The sequence below is a fragment of the Mauremys reevesii genome, linkage group 10 (assembly GCF_016161935.1).
Source record: "Mauremys reevesii isolate NIE-2019 linkage group 10, ASM1616193v1, whole genome shotgun sequence".
NCBI classification, from domain to species: Eukaryota; Metazoa; Chordata; order Testudines; family Geoemydidae; genus Mauremys; species Mauremys reevesii.
Genome location: NC_052632.1, coordinates 65,803,391 through 65,825,312, shown reverse-complemented (window position 1 = coordinate 65,825,312; position 21,922 = coordinate 65,803,391). Strand labels below are relative to the sequence as shown.

The window sequence follows — 21,922 nt, the reverse complement described above, 5'->3', positions numbered from 1 at the left end:
CAAACTGTTTTTTTTATTTGTTTTTAATAACTCTTCTTGTCATCATTGTTGTTCTATAGACAGGACCTGATATATTGTTAGATAAAATGAGTCTAATGTCACAGACGTAAAGGATGGAGCAGAAGAGTGTTGCCCTTGGATCTACTAACACATGATGGTTTCTTGTATATGCCACTGCCTTGCAAGCAGTATATTTGTTTTAAAATGCAGAACATCATTTTTTAAGTGATAGAGTAATTATTTAGGTTAGTAACTGACATTTGAGTAAATAATAAAATATAGAAAACAATGTACTTAGTAAACTTGGTGGGAAATGGGATGTACACCCATGGCAAATAACAGTTGTACTTCCCTCTAGCAGGGTGGATAAAAATCATTATTTTTTTAAATAAAAAAATTGGATTTTTTTTTTAATTTAAATCGGATTTTTTGGATAGGTTTTGTCCTCAAAAAGCATTTTATCTAAAGATAGTTTTAACTAAGATACATTATAGCTCAAAGATATCTCATCATGTAATAGGGATTATAAATTCTAATTCTATAGTATGAGACAATATATTCATGTAATGTTTAAGAAAAGGTTTGTAAATGAGTTCCAGTAGTTCATGGATTAGGGACCCAATTTTATGGGGTTCCAGGGGCTTCTGTATAGATTATTTAGGTTAATCTTTCTATCTACCCAATGGAACTAGTGCTCAGTCCAGAAGATGCCATCAGCGATGCTTAGTTTTGCAGTTCTCAGACTGTGGATTTGTGTCTCCAGAAATAACATGCTTGTTAACAGCAAAAATGTTTTTAAATAAATAAATAAATTAAATATACAGAGATGAGAAGTAACAAACCTCAACCCTATTGTCCCTCTGCAAATTTGTGTACTCAGAGTCAATCCCTTACGTCTCTGTAAAAGTGCAAAGTTTCAAAAAGTTCAATGAATAGAAAATTATTGTGGGTGGAATAGATCTGGAGAAGGAGAAGAATTCTGGAGATAAATGTGAGAAGGGAGGGACAGGCAGTAGAAACAAAAGTGAAGGTGTTTGAGCAGCATATTCCAGAAGTCTTGAGGTCTTTCTGAGTGTAGCGTTCACTGATTTTGAGATCTCCCATACCATTCTCTCACTAGAAGGGAAAACCAATCATGGCAGCAGGCCATGAAAGAGACCCAGTTTGGGAATATTTTAATGAAGTTCCTCTACCTGTGGGTAAGACAGGCATGCATGCAAAATGCAAACAGTGCAACAAAGAAATGGAAAGCCTGGTTGCCTGAATGAAACAACATCATGAAAAGTGTTCCTTCTCAGGAGGAAGCTGCATTGAAGATGATGAAAGGAACATGTCTGAACATGCAGGATCTTCAGGTTGGTAAACATTTTTATTTCATGCTTCTTTCTTAAGGACTGCCTGTCTTCCTTCTGGACTATTCTTGAATTCTCATGTTTGAGCAAAAAATATAGTTGTTACTCTATGGTACTGTCATTTTAGATGCAGTGTGATAAAAAATAAATAGCTGAAATAGGCAGATCTTCCTTTTACAATTTCACCTTTAAAGTAGTACTGAGTATCAGTGAATGCAATGAATAATACTAAATGAGCAGTTTGGTAATAGTAATTGAATAACTGTATTGACTTATTTTGTTTAGGAGAATCCATCCTCAACATACAGGATTCTGAAGACTATCCACCTTCAAGATCACCATAATTTTCATAGTTTCAGAGTTTTCTGCCAATGATAGTGTTTCAGTCACATCATGTATGTCACATAGCCACAGTATATCACTTGTAGCAAAAAGAAAAAAAAATCACCATCATCCAGAAACAACCATAGATAAGTTTGTGATAAGTACCAGCAGATTACAAAAAGAGGTAATGGATGAAAAAATTGCCCGATTTGTTTATGCAACAAACTCTCCTTTCCGTATGATTGAGAACCCACACTTCATTAACATGGTTCAGTCCACTCTACAGAGCAGGAAAATTGCTGGATAAAGTGTATGAAAGAGAAATTGAGCAGTATGCAAAAGGTTAGAGGGTAAAATTGCTAACCTGAGTCTTGATGGTTGGAGCAATATCCACAATGATCCTGTTGTATGTGCTTGTGTGACAGTAGAAGAAGGGAATGTCTTCCTTATAGAAACAATTGATACATCAGGAAATGCACACACAGCAGAATACTTGCAAGAAGTAGCAGTAAAAGCTATAACAAACTGAAAAAAATTTCAAAAATCTAGTACGCAGCTTGGTCACAGACAATGCTGCAAATGTATCCAAGATGAGAAGAAATTATTTAGAAGAGAGTGAAGAGAGTCCCAAGCTAATAACATAGTTGCAGTGCTCATTTGACGCACCTTCTAGCCAAAGACTTTAGTGTTCCAGAAATAAAGGCTAATGTTGAAATTGCAAAATACTTCTGTAACAACCACTTTGCAGCGGCTAATCTCAAAAAAATTGGGAGGATCCAACCTAACTCTCTCACAAGACATGCAATGGAACTCAGTAGTGGACTGTGTTTAGCATTATATCAAGAACTGGCCTAATCTGATGACAGTTTGTGAACAAAATTGTGAAAAAATAGATGGCACTGTCACAGCCAAAGTTCTCAACATTGGGCTTAAGAGAAATGTTGAACACATGCTGAGTACCCTGAAGCCTATTTCTGTAGCCTTGAACAAAATGCAGGGAAATAGCTGTTTTATTGCTGATGCTGTTGAAATTTGGAAGGAACTGAGTGAGATCTTAAAAAGAGAAATATGCAGTGACAGAGTTAAATTACAAGCATTAAAAAAGCAAATGGGACAAGCACTATCTGCAGCTTATTTTCTTGACACATTCTCAATACTTGGTACCAGGGTCAAACCTTAACTGCTGAAGAAGAGGAGTTGACTATGACATGGACATCCAGCAATCATTCCTCCATAATGCCAACCATAATAAACTTCAGAGCTAAGGGTGAACCATTCAAGAAATGTATGTTTGCTGATGATGTTTTAAAGAAAATCACACCAGTGAACTGGTGGAAGTCACTTAAGCACTTGGATTCAAAGACTGTTGAAGTGATAATCTCACTTTTAACAGCAGTATCTTCTTCTGATGGCGTAGAAAGAATATTTTATTCCTTTGGACTAATTCATTCCAAATTGAGAAATCGTTTGGGAGCTGAAAAAGCAGGAAAGCTTGTTTTTCTTTTCCAGATTATGAACAAACAGGAAAGTGAAGACAACTGAGTTAGCTGCAGAAGCCAATATTTTAAGTTTCTTATGTTGACCTGGCTGACATAGTCAATTTTCTTTTAAATATTTCATTTAACAATTTTAGTTAAAAACAATTTTAACAAAAACAAACCAGATTTTAAAAAAACTTGAATATTTAACTAAATTAAAAAATTCATATACTTGTTTTGTTAGAATATTATATGTTTGCTGTTGAAGAAAAAAATCCAGAATACATAACGTTGTTTTAGTTAAATAAAACAATTTAAATGTCTGTCTGGTGATGTTCTCTTCCTAATATAGAATGGCAAGAAAATCCTCCAAATATTAATGGTTAACCTGTTGATTTGGAGATAGTTCACCTCCCAATGACTTCATAAATATCTGCTTCAAATACCTTTGGTAAATGAAATAACCAAACAATCATTCATTTTCTGATACAGCTGTAAAATTTATTTGAAAAGTTTTCAAAATAAATCACTTAAAAATTTATAGTGTGTACCTTCTGAAAATGAAACCTACATCTATCTCTGAGTTGTGAAGAATATGTATTAAGGTTATAACAACGAACAAGAATGCACTTTTGTGTATAAATCCATGATTACATTGAGTCTTCCTGCCTAGTGATTTAAATCAAATCCAGCCTGCCCTCTAGATCAAAAGGGGAAGGCAGAAAACTGTAATATTATTTTAGCTGAATGGGGTGTGTGTGTGTGGGTGGGGGGAGGTGGGGTAGCTGGTGTGGGGGCAAGGGACAAAATTAGAAATTTCAAAATATATATTGAACTTTTCTTTCTCTGAGAGAGTTCCAGTATGGTGCCACAAACAAATATGACCTCCATCCACCCACCTCCTCAAAAACAACTCTTCAAAGTCTGAGCCATTTAGTTAGGGGTCCTTTAAATAAACTGCTTAACAGGTTCAAAAGTACATTTAAAGGTAAAGAATATAAGCCCATGAGGTTTTATAAGTATCCTATGGCCTGTCACTAATCTTGTCTGAGACTCAGGGTGGTTGAGGAAAAATCTTTTATTGGACCAACTTCTGTTGGTGAAAGAGACAAGCTTTCTTCAGCTCTGTGTAGCTCAAAAGCTTCTCTCTTTCACCAACAGAAGTTGGTCCAATGAAAGATACTACCTTTAGGCCTGGTCTACACTGGGGGGCAGTGGGGGGGGGGAAATTGATCTAAGATACACAACTTCAGCTATGAGAATAGCGTAGCTGAAGTCGACGTATCTTAGATCGATTTAGAATCACTTTGTGTCCTCGCGGCACAGGATTGATGGCCGCCACTCCCCCGTTGACTTTGCTTCCGCCTCTTGCCGAGGTGGAGTTCAGCAGTTGACCGGAGAGCAATCGGGGATTTACACGCGATAAATCAATCCTCGATAGATCGATCGCTACCTGCCGATCCGGTAGTTTCCTGGTACCAACATTGCTGCAACAACACTGCAAACGCTAATTTTATCTGTCATTCTTTGTCATTTTAACCCTTTTCTATTTGTAGTAGTACTCTTAAATAATTGCCACGGAATACTCTTTTTAAGTATCTGGAATTTCTTCCTGTGAAACACTTCCCATCAAGGTTCCCTGAGCAGCTATAAAAAATGTTAGCGACTTGATTGATTAGGACGGGGAGGATATGAAATACATTGCTATCTTTTTATTTCAAATATGTCATTTTAGCAGTGTGCAAACTTGCTTTGGCAGCCTTAATCCTGGAAAAATCTTTTTGTGTGTGTTTTGTTTCCCCTGTTCCATCATCATGTATGTTTACCTCTTTAAGGAAAGGCAGTAAAGTCCTAAAACATGAATTAGGTATCTCCATTTGTTGTTAGCTGCTTTTCTCTAAAATATGTAAATCAATCTTTTGTTGCCACCAGATTTAAAATGTAGAAAAGATCGAAAGAAGAAGAAAAGGGTGACACACATCATCTCATTTGATGAGGAGGAAGATGAACAAAATTTAGGAGATACTTTAAAGACAGCAGTTGCAGGAGAAAGCTCAGAAGAGAACTCAGACAAGTCTTCAGCTTTTGTATTACCTTCCTCTGAAGGCTCTCTTGTACAAAATTTAAATGGAAATCAGAATACCCATTTGTGGAAAAGCGATTCCATGTTTTTGAATGGAGAGTGTAGTTACCAGAAGCTTGATGTGAAGAGTATTGATGATGAAGATGTGGATGAAAACGAGGAAGAGATATATGGAAAGATACTGGGAAACAAAGGCGTGGAAGATGAAACAAAAGTTTCAGAAAAGTGAGTACATAGAACCAAAACTAAACTGTCTCTGCAGTTCTACTTTGCTTCAAGTTCTTAATAGGAACAGGAAAATTAATTTGCCTAACCTATAAGATCCCTAAACTTTTACCTATTTTTAGAATCAAACTATAACTTACCCAAATAATTCACATGGTCAAAATGTAAAATCTGGTATTCTTCACTTGTGATTTCTGGCAAGGACCAGAAGAAAAACTTGTGAGATTTCCAGGAGTTTCCTTACAAGATTTCCAGCTGAGCTTTTCAGACTCAAGTTTCAAATAGTCATCCAAACTTTTGGATGATAAATTCAAACCAATTCTTACCCATGGAGATTTTCCCATCCTTCATATGTGATCACCTGGATTTTGGTTGTAAAGTAAAATGATGTTTGTTTCTTAAATGGGAGGTTGGGGGAAACAAAATACATAGTTAAATGACACAGTTTTAATATTTTGTTTTTTGAAATTGCATCCCCCATTCTCTTCCTGATCATGTTTGGCAGACCACTGGGCACTAACGGTGGAGAACAGGGCACTGCCCAGCCTGCCCGCCTACTTTGCACCAGCCAACTCTGCTGTGAATCTGTGTTATGTTTGAAACATTTCTTCATACATCTGATCACAAGGATTGGGATCGGGGAGGGGGAACTGAGATACAATTATTTCCTAGTATAACTCATAGCAACTTCTATCCTGAAAATGCTGTACAAAATGAATAATTATATATTATATTTCAAAGAAATACATAAAACACAGCTCACTGCCCATCATATGTTTTTAATTAGGCCATATGAAGGGGGCACATGCAATTCACAGATATGCACTTGGACTCCCCTGCAGATCCTGAATGATAGTTCAGATATTCTGTTTCCTGTCAGTGCTGTTGATTCTTACTCCCAGATTGGTAGGTATTTACTATTATCTAATTTCAATAAACTGCTGTAGTTTTCTACTGTGTTGAAACCATGTTCTGGTACACCATAATTTTTATACAACTTCAGTGCTATCATTCTTGATAAACGTAAGTTCATATTCTACCTGTATGTATTTGATTTGACATGCTATCAATTCCACATGCTTCTCTTTATTAGTGATTGTAATACAGTAGCTATGTATTATTTATATGAGCTCCCGAATCTCTCAAATGGGCTTTACCCAGCCATATACTAGAATTTGGATTTTAAGTGAATGGAAAAAAAATACCCTTTTTAGCTATAAAATATAATTGCATATGTTTTGGCATATATTGTATAAACTTCAAGAAGTCAATTCCCTTTTTATTGTCCACCACATTTTCAGCGTGCATTCTGACTCGATGAATGTTCTATTCATATCCTCTGAATACTAACTTTGTGCATTACACGATTTATTTAAACAACGAGGAGTCCGGTGGCACCTTGGGCATAAGCTTTCATGGGTAAAAAACCCACTTCTTCAGATGCATGGAGTGATGCAGGCATAAATATATATTGGCACATGAAGAGAGGGGCGTTACCTTACAAGTGGAGAACCAATGTTGAAGGCAGATTCAGTGGTTGTGGTCCTCTCCCAATAATTGATGAGGAGATGTCAACACCAAGAGAGGGAAAATTGCTTTTGTCGTGAGCCAGCCACTCCCAGTCCCTATTTAAGCCCAAGTTGATGATGATAAATTTGCAAATGAATTGTAGCTCTGCAGTTTCTCTTTGAAGTCTGTTTTTGAAGGTTTTTTTTGTTGAAAAATGGCTACTTTTAAATCTGCTATTGAGTGTCCAGGGAGATTGAAGTATTCTCCTACTGGCTTTTGTATGTTACCATTCCTGATGTCTGATTTGTGTCCATTTATTCTTTTACATACAGACTGTCCGGTTTGGCCAATGTACATGGCAGAGGGGTGTGGCTGATGTGGTTGGGTCCTACGATGGTGTTGATAGAGTAGATATGGGGACAGAGAAGGCAACAGGGTTTGTTACAGGGATTGGTTCCTGGCTTAGTGTTTCTGTGGTGTGGTGTATAGTTGCTGGTGAGTATTTGCTTCAGGTTGGGGGCTGTCTGTAAGCAAGGATTGGCCTGCCTCCCAAGGCCTTTGAGAGTGGGGGATCATTTTCCAGGATAGGTTTTAGATCGTTGGTGATGCGCTGGAGAGGTTTTAGCTGGGAGCTGTACATGATGGCCCCTGGTGTTCTATTATTTTCCTTGCTGGGCCTGTCCTGTAGTAGGTGACTTCTGAGTACCCGTCTCACTTTGTCAATCTGTTTCCTCACTTTCCCAGGTGGGTATTGTAGTTTAAAAAATGCTCGATAGAGATCTTGTAGGTGTTTGTCTCTGTCTGAGGGATTAGAGCAAATGCGGTTGAATCTTTTGTGGGGGAGGGATAGCTCAGTGGTTTGAACATTGGCCTGCTAAACCCAGGGTTGTGAGTTCAGTCCTTGAGGGGGCCACTTAGGGATCTGGGGCAAAAATCAGTACTTGGTCCTGCTAGTGAAGGCAGGGGGCTGGATTCAATGACCTTTTTTTTTTTTTTTGGGAGGGAGGGATAGCTCAGTGGTTTGAGCATTGGCCTGCTAAACCCAGGGTTGTGAGTTCAATCCTTGAGGGGGCCATTTGGGGATTGGTCCTGCTTTGAGCAGGGGGTTGGACTAGATGATCTCTTGAGGTCCCTTCCAACCTTAATAATCTATGATTCTATGATCTTAGAGCTTAGGTGTAGACAGTGGATCGTGTGATGTGTCCTGCATGGAAGCTGGAGGCATGTAGGTAAGTATAGTGGTCAGTAGGTTTCCGGTATAGGGTGGTATAGGGTGGTGTTTATGTGACCATCACTTATTTGCACTGTAGTGTCCAGGAAGTGGATCTCTTGTGTGGACTGGTCCAGGCTGAGTGGGTGGAAATTGTTGAAATCCAGGTGGAATTCTTCAAGGGCCTCCTTCCTATGGATCCATATGATGATGTCATCAATGTAGTGTAAGTAGAGGAGGGGCTCTAGGGGACGAGAGCTGAGGAAGCGTTGTTCTAAGTCAGCTATAAAAATGTTGGCATACTGTGGGGCCATGCGGGTACCCATAGCAGTGCTGCTGACTTGAAGGTATAAGGTGTCCCCAAATCTGAAATAGTTGTGGGTGAGGACAAAGTCACAAAGCTCAGCCACCAGGTGTGCTGTGGCCTCATCAGGGATACTGTTCCTGACAGCTTGTAGTCCATCTTTGTGTGGAATATTGATGTAAAGAGCTTCTACATCCATGGTGGCCAGGATGGTGTTTTCAGGAAGAAAACCTGATAGTTGGTACAATTTATTTAGATAATTAACTTAAAAACTGAGCTAATGGAGGATGGGCATTGATCCATGCAGCACATGGGTTGTCTTGCACATTAATTATCTTGCTGATGCCAGAAAATGTGTGTGTTTCTATAAGTATTCCATATTATAATATGACACATCAGACATACCGGGGTGCTGTGGAAGAGCAAATTTCTCTGGCATGTCTTCCGGTGTGGAAAGTGTTCCAGTGGAGAGATTTTCAGTAATCAGTGGGACTAAGTATACTTGCCATCTTGAAGATTATTGTGGACTCAAAACGAAATACCTTAATGGTTTCAGTGAAAATGTTTACAGTAAAAGATCTCATAGCAGGAATTTATAGTTGTCTTAACTCAAAAATGTAAAAATTTCTTTTGAAATGTTGAACTGTTAACTAAAATAAAATTATTTAGAACTGGAATTTTGGAATATTTATCAATTTGTAGAGGTGTGCCTGATGAGGAGAGTAATAAAAATATTTTAAAAGTAGCAAAAAAAAAAAAAAAGTATGCAGTCCTAAGTGTGTGTAGATAACAGTAAACAACAGCACACTTGTTTGTGTTGAGGTGTGAAAGGGATACAGAGCACAGGCAGAGAACCGTCATTTTGAGAGCAACGAATTTATGTAATTCTCCTGAGTCGTAAGCCTGGTTGAGGATGCTATGACAATGCTCTTCCTGGGGTGGGGGTGGGGGGTGGAAGCGGGGGTTGGAGGGAGAGAGAGAGGTGCAACTTAAATTCACAGTTAATGATATTTGATTGTTCAGGAGGAGGCACTTCATCAGTTGTTGGCAGCTTTCTTTTGACTTCCGTGAGCCCAACTCTGAAAGGTGCTGAGCACTTTCTTGAGATGTATTGAACAGTCTTCAGCTTTCATTTACATTAACAGGAGTTGAGGACCCTCTGTACCTTGCAGAATCTGGCACTATATGAATAGCTAAATTGTACACAGTATATAAATTAAGAGGACTTGATTCCCAATCCTGTCAGGTGCTGAATATCCTCTTTCCTGTTGCAATTGATGCAGGCGTTGCTCAGCACCTCAGAATATGGGAGATGTGAATATACTGTAAAACAAAGCTATCTATAATTTTTCAACTAGCTAGCTAGTTTGCTAGCATAGACGAGAACTAAGAATTACACTCATACTCATATTTTTACATGGACTGCCAAAAAAATAACGTTAGAGAGGGAAGCAAACAGCTGTGTTTTTGAAATCCTTAGCAGTTTATGCTGTCTGCCTGGCTAGGCGAACATGAACTTTGAGTAATCTCAAGTCAGCATTGCAGTTGTGTGATAGAATAAATTTTATTCTTTTAAAAAAATACATTATTTTAATAAATAGTTTGGTACCATTACTATGAAGTTTCGAAGTATTAAATGTCCTAAACACATTAATAGTATGAATGTTGGTTTTCTGTATGTCAGTTCGTGTTGTTTGTGCCTGACATGGAATTTAGACCACCACAATGATTTTGTGATGCAACATCTACCTAAACTATTTAAATTTAAAAAACAATACCACTTGTCTAAAAGTGGAGATTGAAAGGTCAAGGAGTAACAGGATGCCACAGATGTAAAATGGCCTAATGCAAATTTTAATGTATTGATGTGGAACAAAGCTTTGGTTTCTGATAGATGCCTACCACAGACACTTCCAAATCCTGAAAAGCCTAATCGTTTGAATATAGCTGATTCAAAATGATTATATGAATACTTTAGTATTATATTGCAATAGTAAAATTACAAGATTAATCTGTGCAATAGGTGATGGTTAAATTTGTGTGTATAATTCCTGTGTATAAAACTATAATGAATCTTCTCAAAAATAGAATTCACTGTTGGGTTGAGGCCAAGGAATGTAAAGTTTCAGTTACAGAAGAGAAATTTTAGGCAGATACTAACTAGAGAAAAATAACTTATAACCAAAGTCACATGAAGTTGGTTTAATACAGGAATATACAAAATATGTCTGCTTGGCTGAATGCTATGTCTCAATCTCATCTGCTGGGTGTGTATGATAGCCCATTCTCTCTCCCCACTCCCCTCCACTCCCCGGCCATAAAGGTCTATGGAGAACTGAATTCTCATAGCAATTTACTTATTTGTCATCCTCCAATATCTACGGTAGTGTTATTTAGATGTTAGAGGAGCCAGGGAGAAAATACAGGATTTCCGTAGGGACTGAAAGTGGATTAATTTGGATATACAGTAACTCCTCACTTAATGTTGTAGTTATATTACTGAAAAATGTGATTTTAAGCGAAACGATGTTAAGCGAATCCAATTTCCCCATAAGAATTAATGTAAATGGGGGGATTAGGTTCCAGGGAATTTTTTTTCGCCAGCCAAGACACCCCCCCCCCCAGTTTTAAACAAACAGTTTAATACTGTAGACAGCGATCATGATTGTGAAGCTTGGTTGAAGTGGTGAAGTCAGAGGGTGGAAGAGGGTGGGTTATTTCCCAGGGAATACCTTACTGCTAAATGATGAACTAGCTTTTGGCTGAGCCCTCAAGGTTTAACCCACTGTTGTTAATTTAGCCTCACACTCTACAGGGCAGCACGAATGGAGGGAGGGGAGACAGCGTGGCAGACAGAGACAGAGAGACACAGTGTGTGTGAGAGGCAGAGAGATGCGCATTGGCCCTTTAGGTAGGCTGACCCCACTCTAAGTACACTGCCTTGTTAAGTAGATCAGCAAGTTGAGACAGCAGCTGCTGCTGGCAGGAAGCTCCCTCTATTCTTAGCCCTGTCATGTCCCTTCCCTCCCCCCATGGAGATGGGGTAAGTTGGGTGCAGGAGCGGGGGATGGGGGACACAGTGACATTAGCTCCCCTCTCTCCCCCCCTTGCACAGCAAGCAGGAGGCTCCTGCGAGCAGTTCCAAGGCAGAGGGCGGGAGCTGCACATGGCAGTAGTGGGAAGGACAGCTGAACTGCCAGCAGTTGATAGCCTGCTGGGCAGCTGCTGCACAGGGAACTTAGGGGAACAGGGAACTGATAGGGGCTGTGCGGTGCCTGGGGCCCCTCTACGGTCGCGGCCGCGTGGGCGCGCGGCCGTCTGTGCGGGCGGCCAGGGCTAGCCCCCTCGGCGCGTGCGGGGTGGGTGGGGCCCGCCGCACGCCGCCCGGCAGTCCGGCTGGCCCTGGCCGGCGTGGCACAGCCGGGCCGCCCAGCCCGGCGTACAGGGTGCGGCCAGAGCGCCCCTGCGCGGGCGGGGTCGGAGGGGGCGGCCTAGCGCGGCGGCTAGCGCAGCGGCTAGCGCCGCCTAAGGGCGGGCCAGGCGGGCCTAGCCATCGCGCCCCCCAGGGCGGGTGGCGCGCGGCCCTGGCGGCGCCGCCGGCCAGCGCCCCGGGGCGGGGTAGCGCCGCGCGCGCGGCCCCGCGGCCCCTCAGCCGCGCCGGCGGGGGGGGCGGGCGGGAGGGGCCGGAGCCCCGGGGGTGGGGGGGCAGGGCGGCGCGGGTGGGAGGGCGGGGGCCCCCGTGAGGGGGGGGGGGGGGAGGTGGGCCGCCGGGGGGCGGGCCCCCGGGCGGGGGCCCTAGGGCCCTGGGGTCGGGTTGCACCTCCGCAGGCTCATCGGCCGGTCTCCCGCGGGGCCCCACGTGGGCTCTAAGGCCACCGCCTCCCCAAGTCCCCCGGTTGGGGTCTCCCCCGTCGCCGTGGCCTTCCCCGTCGCCCGCCAGGGCGTCCCTCTCTGCGTTCCCCCGCGGGTCCGGCCCCGCGTCGTCCCTGGCGGAGGCGCCCTGCCTCCGTCGGGCCTCGGTCCCGCCCCTCTCCTCCCTCCGGGCCTCCGGTCTGAGCCCCCTCCCCGTGGTCCCCCCAGACTCGCCCCGGCCGCTGCCACTCCCCCGCCCTCTCCTCAGGAGGCCAGGCCTGGCTGTCCCTCCGCTCCCCCCAGCAGCAGCCCGGCAGGGCCCCCTCTGCCCTGTCAGGTTCCCCCCTGCCCAGCCAGCCTGCCCTCCCCGTCCCTGCGGCTGGCCTCCTGGGCCCTCCCTGGGCCTCCCCTCCCCCCACTCCCCCTGGCCTCCTCCTCCGTCCCCCCCCCGCCTCTTGCCCTCGCGGCGCCCGGCGGGCCTCCTCCCCCTGGAGGACCCCGTCCCTCCTCCCTCCTCCTCCCCTCTCCGGAGCTCCTGCCGTCGAGCGCCGAGAAGAAGTCCAGGCCGACGAGAGCCAAGCGGGGTCAGGCACTATTGGTCCGGTTCCTAATCGGCAGTACACACCCCGCGCCCGCCGCCCATGGTAGGGCTGCGGAGTCCGGGGGGGGAGTAGGGGGGCACGGCGCCCCAACAGTTTAGCGCGGTTTCTACTTTGGTACCCTTCTTGACCCACCTCCTGCGACGAAAGAGCAGGGGTTCCACCACCTCCGAGGGGCTTTCCCAAGCGCGGGTGTTACCCCCGGTAAGACTAATACCGTTCCTCAGTCCCTCCAGGGTGTGACAGGCCCAATCCCAAGGCCTGGTGGCCCCAGCTCGCCTGTAGCGGCATCCGCCCGAGGCGCTTGTCAGCTCCGGGCGCAGGTTGGCCCGTAGCATACCGCGTGCGCCCGCCTCTTCAGACCCGGCGCCCGCCTGCAACTGCGAGTGGCCAGCCATGCGAGCGTGTGGTAGCCGCTGCACCGACCCTGAGGGGCCGGCCTGCCCGAAGTGCCGTGCTTCTTAAGCCACCGTGTCTGACTGCCTAATGCTTTGCCGTCTGGGCGTGGTGGGTTAGGCATGCCCCTTCCCCGAGTGTAGCCCAGGTGGCAGCCTTGGGGCTGGCAGGCCTGTTCCGTAGGTGGTCCAGTGGGTGGCGTGCTGCCGCTTGCAGGTGTTCGCGCGCTTGTTGCTGTGCGTCCATCATGTTGTGCGTGGTACTGTATCGGGTAATGTGGTATATGCGCGCGCGCGCGGGATGTGCGTACAGCACCTGCGCGGCGAATTCTTGGAGCGGTGGGCGCGCCGGCTTTGCCAATATCCTATGATCTTGTTAGGCTCCGAGATGAATGGAGAGCCTCAGCACTTCTGCCGAGGTCAACGGCGGTCGGAAAGCGGTGGGCCCTGGCATGCGAGAGGTGTCATCCACTGATGCAGCGGATGTCCCAGCATGAACCGTGGCTGCCGGGTGGCGGGCGCGGGCCAGCACTCCAACTCCGGCTCTGCCCGCCCACCAAAACATAGGTCGGCTCCCACCCTCCGGCCTTCTCCTTCTCCTCCTGGCCCAACCTGGCTGTGTCCTGCCTCCTCTCTTCCTCTCTCTGGGTGGGTGTGCCCTGTACAGCGGCGCTGTGTCTCCCACATGTGGTCTGGGATCACGTCTTCCTCGGGAGTGTCCGGTGTGCTCTGCTCTTGGCCGGCTGGGGTAGTTGGTGTGGTGTGGCCTCCGTCTGGGTCGGCCTCGCCACCGCCTGGTGCCGCCCACTCCGGGTTGCCGCGGTCGCGGGGGGTGGGGTTCTCCCAGCAGGCCCTCTCGGGTCCTGGCAGCCTCGGTGCTCTTGGGTAGTCCCCCTCCTCAGCCCGTCCGGCCGGCTGGGCCTCCTCCCCCAGTCGGCCCCGCCAACCCAGCCTGACCACCCTGGGCCCCTTCACGGCCCCAGGGCACTGATCCAGAGGCCCTGCAGAGGACCGGCTCCTCAAGAGGAAAATCCGCACCTTGGCCCCCCTCCCGCAGCAGCCCCTCTGCGGCTGGCCCACTATCGAGGACAAGCAGTCTGCTGTCCCTGCCCCCCCCCCGTTCCCAACGATGGAGTCCCTACTGCTGCGACCCTCTCTGATGGCTCATACTCTGCCCCTTAACTCCCTTTCCTCCTCTAGGCTCCTTCTCCTGCCCCTGAGCGAGCTAGGATCCCAAGGTCTGTCCGGAGTACCTCCCCAGGCCTAGGCCTCCTCTCAGCTTTAGAGAGAGGACTGGGATAGAGAGTCCAGTCCTCGTCCTCTCGCAGTCTCAAAGAACGTTCTCCCCATCTTCTTCAAAAGCCTCCCTTCAAAGGAGTGCGGAGGGGTGGGGTGCGGACCCTTGGGTGCAGGTGACAAGCAGCTTGCATCCAGCAGCCTGTGCAGCTCTGCCATCAATCTAGCAGTCACATTCGTTCCTTGGTCCCTCTGCTGCAGTGCCCCCGATCAGCGCCTCAGCCTGCAGCCCTGCGAGTGCGGAGTGGTGTGTCAGTGGCATGAGCTGTGGTGGGATGTGGCACCATGACCATACCCACCACCATGAATGAATCTTCCGCGACCGCTGCCTGCCAGGAGGTGGCACCTCCACCTACGGTCCGGTCATCGGTCATCCCCACTCCCACACCACGGGCCGCAGCACGGCCCTTCTCCAGGGGTCGCACTGGATCTTCTCCAGGCGAGGCCACTCGCGCAAATCCTCGCGGCCGCATCTCCTGCCTGGGCCAAAACTGGCCACCTCTCCCGCCGTCTTCTCCTGCTCACGGCCACGCGTGTGCCCCGCCTCGGAGCAGCATCCGGCACCCCCTGTGCCCTCTGGGCCCTCAGCTTCTCCGCGCCAGGCTGTGGTCCTGTACCACCCCTCTGGAACCCAGGTACCCGGTGGACTGAGTGCCGCCAGTCCCGGGCCGGTGGGCGGCTGGTGCCGGTGTGTGGCTGTGGCTGGTGCTCTTCTGGCCCCTGTTCCCCTCTTCCTGGCCTGTGCCATCCCCTGGGGGTGGCCTCCTCGCTTGCTCCGTGGCCCCTCTCTGGCTGGCCGGGCTGGCGGGGCCGCTCCTCGGTGTCTCTCCCCTCTCCCCCTCTCTCGGAGCTCCCCTCGCCTCTCCCTGGCCCCCTCTCCGGTCCTCTCGCGCCTCCGGCTCCCAGTTCGCCTCCCTCTCGGCTTGGCCCCCCCCCTGCCCGGGCCCCCTCTCCCTCCCCGCCCGCCCGGCCAGTCACGCCCTAAGCCCCCTGCTGGCAGCCGGCGGCAGCCCGCGCCTAGCCACGGCGCCCCCCCTTGCCCCAAGCCGCCGCGTGCCAGGGGGTGGGGCCAGCTTAGGGGCCCGCCAGGGTCCCGTGGACCAATCGGCGGCGGGGGGTGCCGGCTCGGCCCCTCCCGCATAACCGGGCTCCTGGCCCCACCCGTCGCGGGGTAGCCAGGGATCCCCCCCCCAGGGGCCCCCCCCGGCAGGCCCCCGTCGGCTCCCCCGGGGCCCAACAACCGCAATCCCCCCAACGTCAACCCCCCCCCCCAAGTCGCCTGCCCACCCGCCCGCACCCACCCCGCCCCCAGGCACACAGCACCTCCTCTCCGCCCCTCGGGGACCGCACCCCACCCTTGGCCTGCCTCCTCTGCCCCCGCCTCGCCGCTCCCCGGGGCGGGGCCTCCGCCTCTCTCTTCGCCTCGGGCCCTGGGGGCCGCTCTAGGGGGCTGGCTGCGCCCGCTGGCCTGCTGCCCGCCCCCTCGGTCCCCCCTCGGCCCCCCCCCCCTCGTCCCCGGGGCCCTCCCCTGGCCTGGGTCGCCGGCTCTCCTCTGCCCTCCTGGCTGCTCCATCTCCCCCCCCCTCGCTGCCCAGGCTCCCCCTGTTGGGGGCCCTGCACTGATGCCCGCGGGCCCCCACCTGCCCCCCCCGCTCTGCCCTGGGCAGCCCTTGGGGGCCCCCCACCTCATCCAGATCCCGCCCTCTCGGCCCCCGGCCCAGCCTTCTTCCCTGGGGGTCGGCAGGCGGCCTGGCCCCGGGCCTGGCCCGCCGCCGCGGCGGGCCTGGCCCCTGGATCTCAGGCTGGCGCCAACCGTCCGTCCCGCGGGGAGTGCGCCGGCCGGCTAGGCAGTCGTGGCGGGGGTGGTCTGTCGGTTGCGGGCCGGCTGGGCCTGTCAGGTAGCGTGCCAGTTAGCCGGCCCAATGGTGAGGCCCCACGTGTCACGGTCCAGCGCTGCAGGGTCCACCGAGGCAGGGGGTCGGCCCGGCCCCCCCCCGAGTGTGGGCCCTGGCATCCCCTCCCCCATCCCTCGGGGCCCCTCGGGCCCCCTCCCGTGCGGGCCCGGGCGGCGAGCGGTGCGCCACCCCAGCCTGTTGTGCCGGCTGTGCCTGGAGCCGCTGCTTGCTGGCTTGCTGCCTCTTAGCTGGCTGTGCTCTGCTGCTGCTGGCCCGGCTGCTGCGCTGCTGCTGGCTGCCAGCCTCTGTTGCTGCTGCTGCTGCTGCTGCTGTGCTGCTCTGCTGCTGCTGCTGCTGCTGCTGCTGCTGCAGTGCTTCGCGCTGCTCTGGGGGTCCTCTGCCAGTGCTCCTGGGCCTGCCGCCCAGGTCCAGGGTGGTGTGGTGATGGGCCCTGTGCATGGCCCCCCCAGCCCGCCCCCCCCGGGGGGCAAGGGCGGGGTGGGCTGCCCACTGCACGTCTCCGTCTCAGGTAGTGCTCGGCGTGGGGGCAGGGCGGGCCGGCTGGCGGCTCGGTGCCCCCCACCCAGTAGGCCGGCCTAGCGGTCCGGCGGCCTAGCCGGCGTAGCGGGCCCCGCGGCCGCGGCCCGGGCGCCGGCTGTAGGCGCGGAGTCCATAAGCACCCGCCGGGCAGCGCCAGCGCCCCCGGCCACGCCACCCCCGGGGCCCTGGGCACGCCCAGCGGCGCGCGGCCAGGGGCCGCCCCAGCGCCAGCGGGGCGCAGGCGGGGTCGCGCCGCGCCGGGCGGAGCGCCCGCGGCGCCGCGGCCGTGCAGCGCGGCCGGGCCGGCGCGGAGCGGCCCCCGGCCCGCGGGGGGAGCGCGGCCGCGGGGCGGAGCGGCGCCCCGCCCGGGGCGGGGTGGGGCGGGCGCGGGGGGCGCGGGGGTCGAAAACCCCCTCTGGGGGGGCGAGTCTGGGTGGCCGGGCGGGCGGCCGGGCGCGGGGCCGGCGGGGCGGGGGGCGGGCGGCCGGGGGAGTCCCATAATCGGGTGGGGGTGGGGTAGGGGGTGGGGGGGGGGACTCGGGCCGGGCCTCTCCCTCCGCCCCTCCCCGACCCCTGATTCTGATGCCACCTGGCCACCGCCCCGCCGCCACCCGCCGCGCGCGCCCGCCGCGCAGCTGTCAGTTTCTAAAGTAGTCAGTCCCCCCTGTCCTTTCCCCTGGTCCCCTTCGTCCGTTGTGGGCGGGCGTTGGCCCGTGAGGTCCCTCCCCTCCCCGTCCTCTCTCTCCGGTCTCTCCTCTCTCTCGGCCTGCCGGCGGCCCCCGGCTGGCAGGCTGGCTCTCTCGCTCTCCTCTCCGAGAGTCGCGCGCCCCCTCCCGGCCTGGTGCCCAGAGAGAGAGCACAGGCTTTTTTTTATACCTGCCTGCCAGTTAGAGCATGCCCAGCAGAACTTCCTGGGCGTGGCTTCCTCTGCCAGCAAGGAAGGGTTAACCCCTGCTGTACCAGTGCGGGGCTGTCCCGCCCCGTCACAGGCTGCCAGTCCACCCTGGTTCCAAGCCCCCACCAGCTAGTTCCAACAGGTTGCTCTTTCTGCAAGCAGTGGACAAAGCAGGCGGCTGCCAAACGTTATAAGGGAGCATTGCACAACTTTAAACGAGCATGTTCCCTAATTGATTAGCAATGAAACAACGTTAACCGGGATGACTTTAAATGAGGAGTTATGGTACTGTGAGATTTAAATTGGAAGACCTTGGTAAGGCTAGCTTTTATTATGGGCCATTAAAACTACCAAATCAGATGTACATAACTAACAATGTCGTTACTTTAAGATTACCATTGTCTATTAATGTCTGTGTTTCTACACCTGTGCTTTCATTTCCTTCTGCACTGTTCCTAGTTTTTATGTTACTGCCCCCTTCATCTTTCTTAAACTCTTATTTTCATACCTATCCTGTTGCCTTCTACAGATGGAACACTCTCTCCTTGCACCCAAGCACACTCCACCCCAAAACCCATTTCTTTCCAGAATCCTTTTACCAACTCAGCATCAATCCCTTACAGCATCATTTTTCTGAATGATTATGATCCTGAGATGATATGGAACACAAACTCCAGGGCAGGGAGTGAGTCTGTAAAACTGTGTACATTAAAGATTCTTTATTTTGCCATAATGTGTCACCAGAATATATAGTTTGTTTAGTTACTTGGCTAACTGTTTCATAAAACAACATGTTTGTTTGAATGTGTTCTCTTTTTAATGAGTACTTAACAGTTCAGCTGCATTCCAAATATATGCAGTTCAGAAGTAAAACCTTTCTTCTGTTTTGAATCTGCTGTGTATATTCCCGTAGTTTTTGAGAACCATTAATTGATGAGGTAGATAAATGGGCAGTGTTTTAAAACAATTTTTCTGTATCATTATGGTGGTAAAAATCAAAGAATATAACTTGCAAACAATTAAGTAATGTCGTACTGCCCTCTATTGTTGTTTCATATACTTGCAACTAATAAAATATCAGTACTTGAATAGTTGTATGCAGTGTTGTAGCTGTGTCGGTCCAGGGTACTAGAAAGACAAAGTGGGTGAGGTAATATCTTGTATTGGACCAATTCTGTTGGTAAGAGAGACAAGCTTTTGAGTTTACACAGAACTGTTCTTCAGGCCTGAAGAAGAGCTCTATCTAAGCTCAAAAGCTCGTCTCTGTCACCAAAAGAAGTTGGTCCATAAAAGATACTACCTTGTCCCAGTAGTTGAATGGAGAAGCACCAAGCAGTCCCTTTTTTTACATTTAATAAGAATTGTGAGCCTCAGACCCTTATCAGCAATCTTTCTGAGTTTTTAAATTTGTCTTTAAATTTTATACCAGGTTTCAGACCAAAACACCCACAGAGAGAAACTATTTTGTTTGCTAATATAATTTATTTGATTTCTTTATTTGGTTTTGCCTTTGTTTAGCTGACAACACTGGAGTTTGGTCTGTGACAAACAGTTGCTAATTACTCTGCAGTGGTGGGAGGAAATAGTTAGTGTTTTAATTGATTGGAAAATAGGGTAGCATTATGAAAAGATTGTTATTAAAGCATACTGTTTGGATTGTTGTAGCATTGATATGGTATGTACTAACATCCTAATATTTCATCTTGATTTATAGGCTTATTACAGTGATTAGTATCAAGGCTGATATAACTTTGAAATTGTTACAATATACTTTTTCATTAATTTGTAAGGGTGCCTTGACTTCAGTTCTTATTGTAATGCTTCAAGGATGTGTCAAGACGCATCAAGTCTACTACATGTACTGTGAGGTAGCACAACTTGGGTTGAAATTCAGTTGCTTGGAAACAAAGTGGAGAGTTCAGTAATGACTCTACCATTTTAAAAAACAAACACAGACATGCCCCTCCTTATTCAACCCAACATCACTGTCAAAACATTGTCAAACTTCTCTCTCCATTTTTTTTTAAAAATCCAGTACTGTTTTAACATATGCCTCTAGGTTTATTTTACGGTAACCTCATTATGATAAAATATATTTAGGATATATGCAGAAAATGTCAGTGAAATATGACTAAATTTTTGTTTCTCTTGAATGTTTTATAAGGGACTGAATGGCCCATGGGGCTATTAAATAGAGACAGCCTTTTGTATGTAGGATGATGGTATGAATATGGATTAATTTTTATTAGGGACATAAAATAGTCAGTGTTAGATGGCTTAGAAAAATTAACTACTTAATATACAGAACAGATACAGTATGAGGTATAAACTTTTCCACACTGACCCATTAATGTCTAAACCCTGACATGGTGGAATGACCTCTGGAAGTGAATGGTTTCTATGCTTATTTAATCCTCATGTTCTGTATGAAGACTGCCAACAAAGATGTCAGTTGTAATAGTGGGTTTTTAAATTTACAAAATGTCAATTTATTACTGGATTTAAACCACCACTTCACTTCCCACAGATCTCAGTTTGTGATGAGTATCAAATTTCATATTTAATTAAATTAAGCATCAGGATTTGTGATATTTCAGGGAAGGCATTTCCTCAGAACTTTGAAACATGAAATTGTGACTGTAAAATGTCAGCACACTAAATGTAATATGACTAAAACTAAAATTCTCAGAAGCACCTAAGTCTCATTGACAGTCAATGGGGCTTATACACTTACAAGCCTATTTCCTTTGTGAAATTTTGATTTAGGTGCTTTTGAAAATTTTACTTACCTTACTACCATTATTAGTTGCAAGTGTAACGGACAACTGTTACATTTAGTTCATGTTGTATGTTTGATTTTTTTTCCATTAACTAATTTATGTCCTGTGCATACTACTTTAGGTAACCTGGAGAATGGAGATGGGCATGAAAGTGCTGTTCTTACAGTAGAACTGGCTCAGAGAGGATCTGAACTTCCTTATAGGTAAATCAGAGTTAGATTTTCTAATTATAAAACAGAAGTACTTAATGGTAAACAGGCACATGCAAAGTAAAGTTTACACCCAAGCCATAATTACTCAGTACTCGAAACACATCAGTAATCAGATTAATGCTATAAACATTTGGAAAGACAAATGCCTAAATCCATACGTCCATATTTTCATAATCTTAATATTTTATATGATCTCTAATGATGCTAAAGGAGCCATATCAAATGGTATCTGGACTTCATCTGGAAGTCATTTTTGCACCATTTACTAGTCTATTTGAAAATTAATATTTTCAATTATTAATGCAGAAATTTGAATTTTATTTTAAATTTCAAATAAGTTTGGGTTAAAATAAAAGTATTTTGCTCTTTATGGCTTCAGCATGTTAGAGTTACATGTACACATGGTGAACAGAATGTGGTCATTTGATTATTTCTACTTCTACAAATCTTGCTTATTAGTCTTTGAATTGAGCATTTTGTGTTCCTCCGGTTAATATTAATGATCTTCTGTCTTTTTAACTAGAGTGGATGTCAGTCCTCCTGTTCAAGTGAATGCTTTAAGCAATATGTTGCCTTCAGCCACTGTGCCAGAATCAATGACAATTAGTAAGTACTTGCTTGAACCATTTAGATTGACAGTATGTGCTTTTCAGAATTAGCTTTTCAAGCTCTACTGATAGTGTGCACCCTCGCTTTCTTTCTCTCTCTGAGACGTGTCCTGTGAGGCAAAGCCTTTGCTCTGATGAACACACCGTACTTCTCTTTTGACCTGCTCGCTATCAATGGGCATGAGAGTTCTGAGATGGTTCTGAATCTGCAGTTCTCAGCTAGTGTTACTGTGTTGCCAATGTGACACCAGCCTTTTTTCTCCAAAAACTACTCAAAATACTGTTATATTAGAGATTTAACAATTACCAGAGTAATTGTTTAATTTGATAAAATATCACAGAAGGGCTGGTGGAGAGCTGATCTT

At 48.1% G+C, this 21,922-nt stretch overlaps 1 protein-coding gene across 29 annotated transcripts in view; it reads left to right on the top strand.

Moving 5' to 3' along the window:
• The window catches only part of SNX29 (sorting nexin 29), a 484,058-nt gene that overhangs the window by 34,529 nt on the left and 427,607 nt on the right, over positions 1-21,922 (top strand). For all 29 annotated transcript variants that reach the window (XR_005585770.1, XR_005585771.1, XR_005585769.1 and 26 more), the window contains exons 8-11: positions 5,087-5,462; positions 6,250-6,368; positions 20,859-20,940; positions 21,473-21,555. Coding sequence is in view for 18 of the 29 variants with exons in the window: in XM_039492890.1 (XP_039348824.1) it covers positions 5,087-5,462; positions 6,250-6,368; positions 20,859-20,940; positions 21,473-21,555 (660 nt within the window). In the remaining 11 variants the exon portion in view is untranslated. The remainder of the gene's footprint in view (positions 1-5,086; positions 5,463-6,249; positions 6,369-20,858; positions 20,941-21,472; positions 21,556-21,922) is intronic.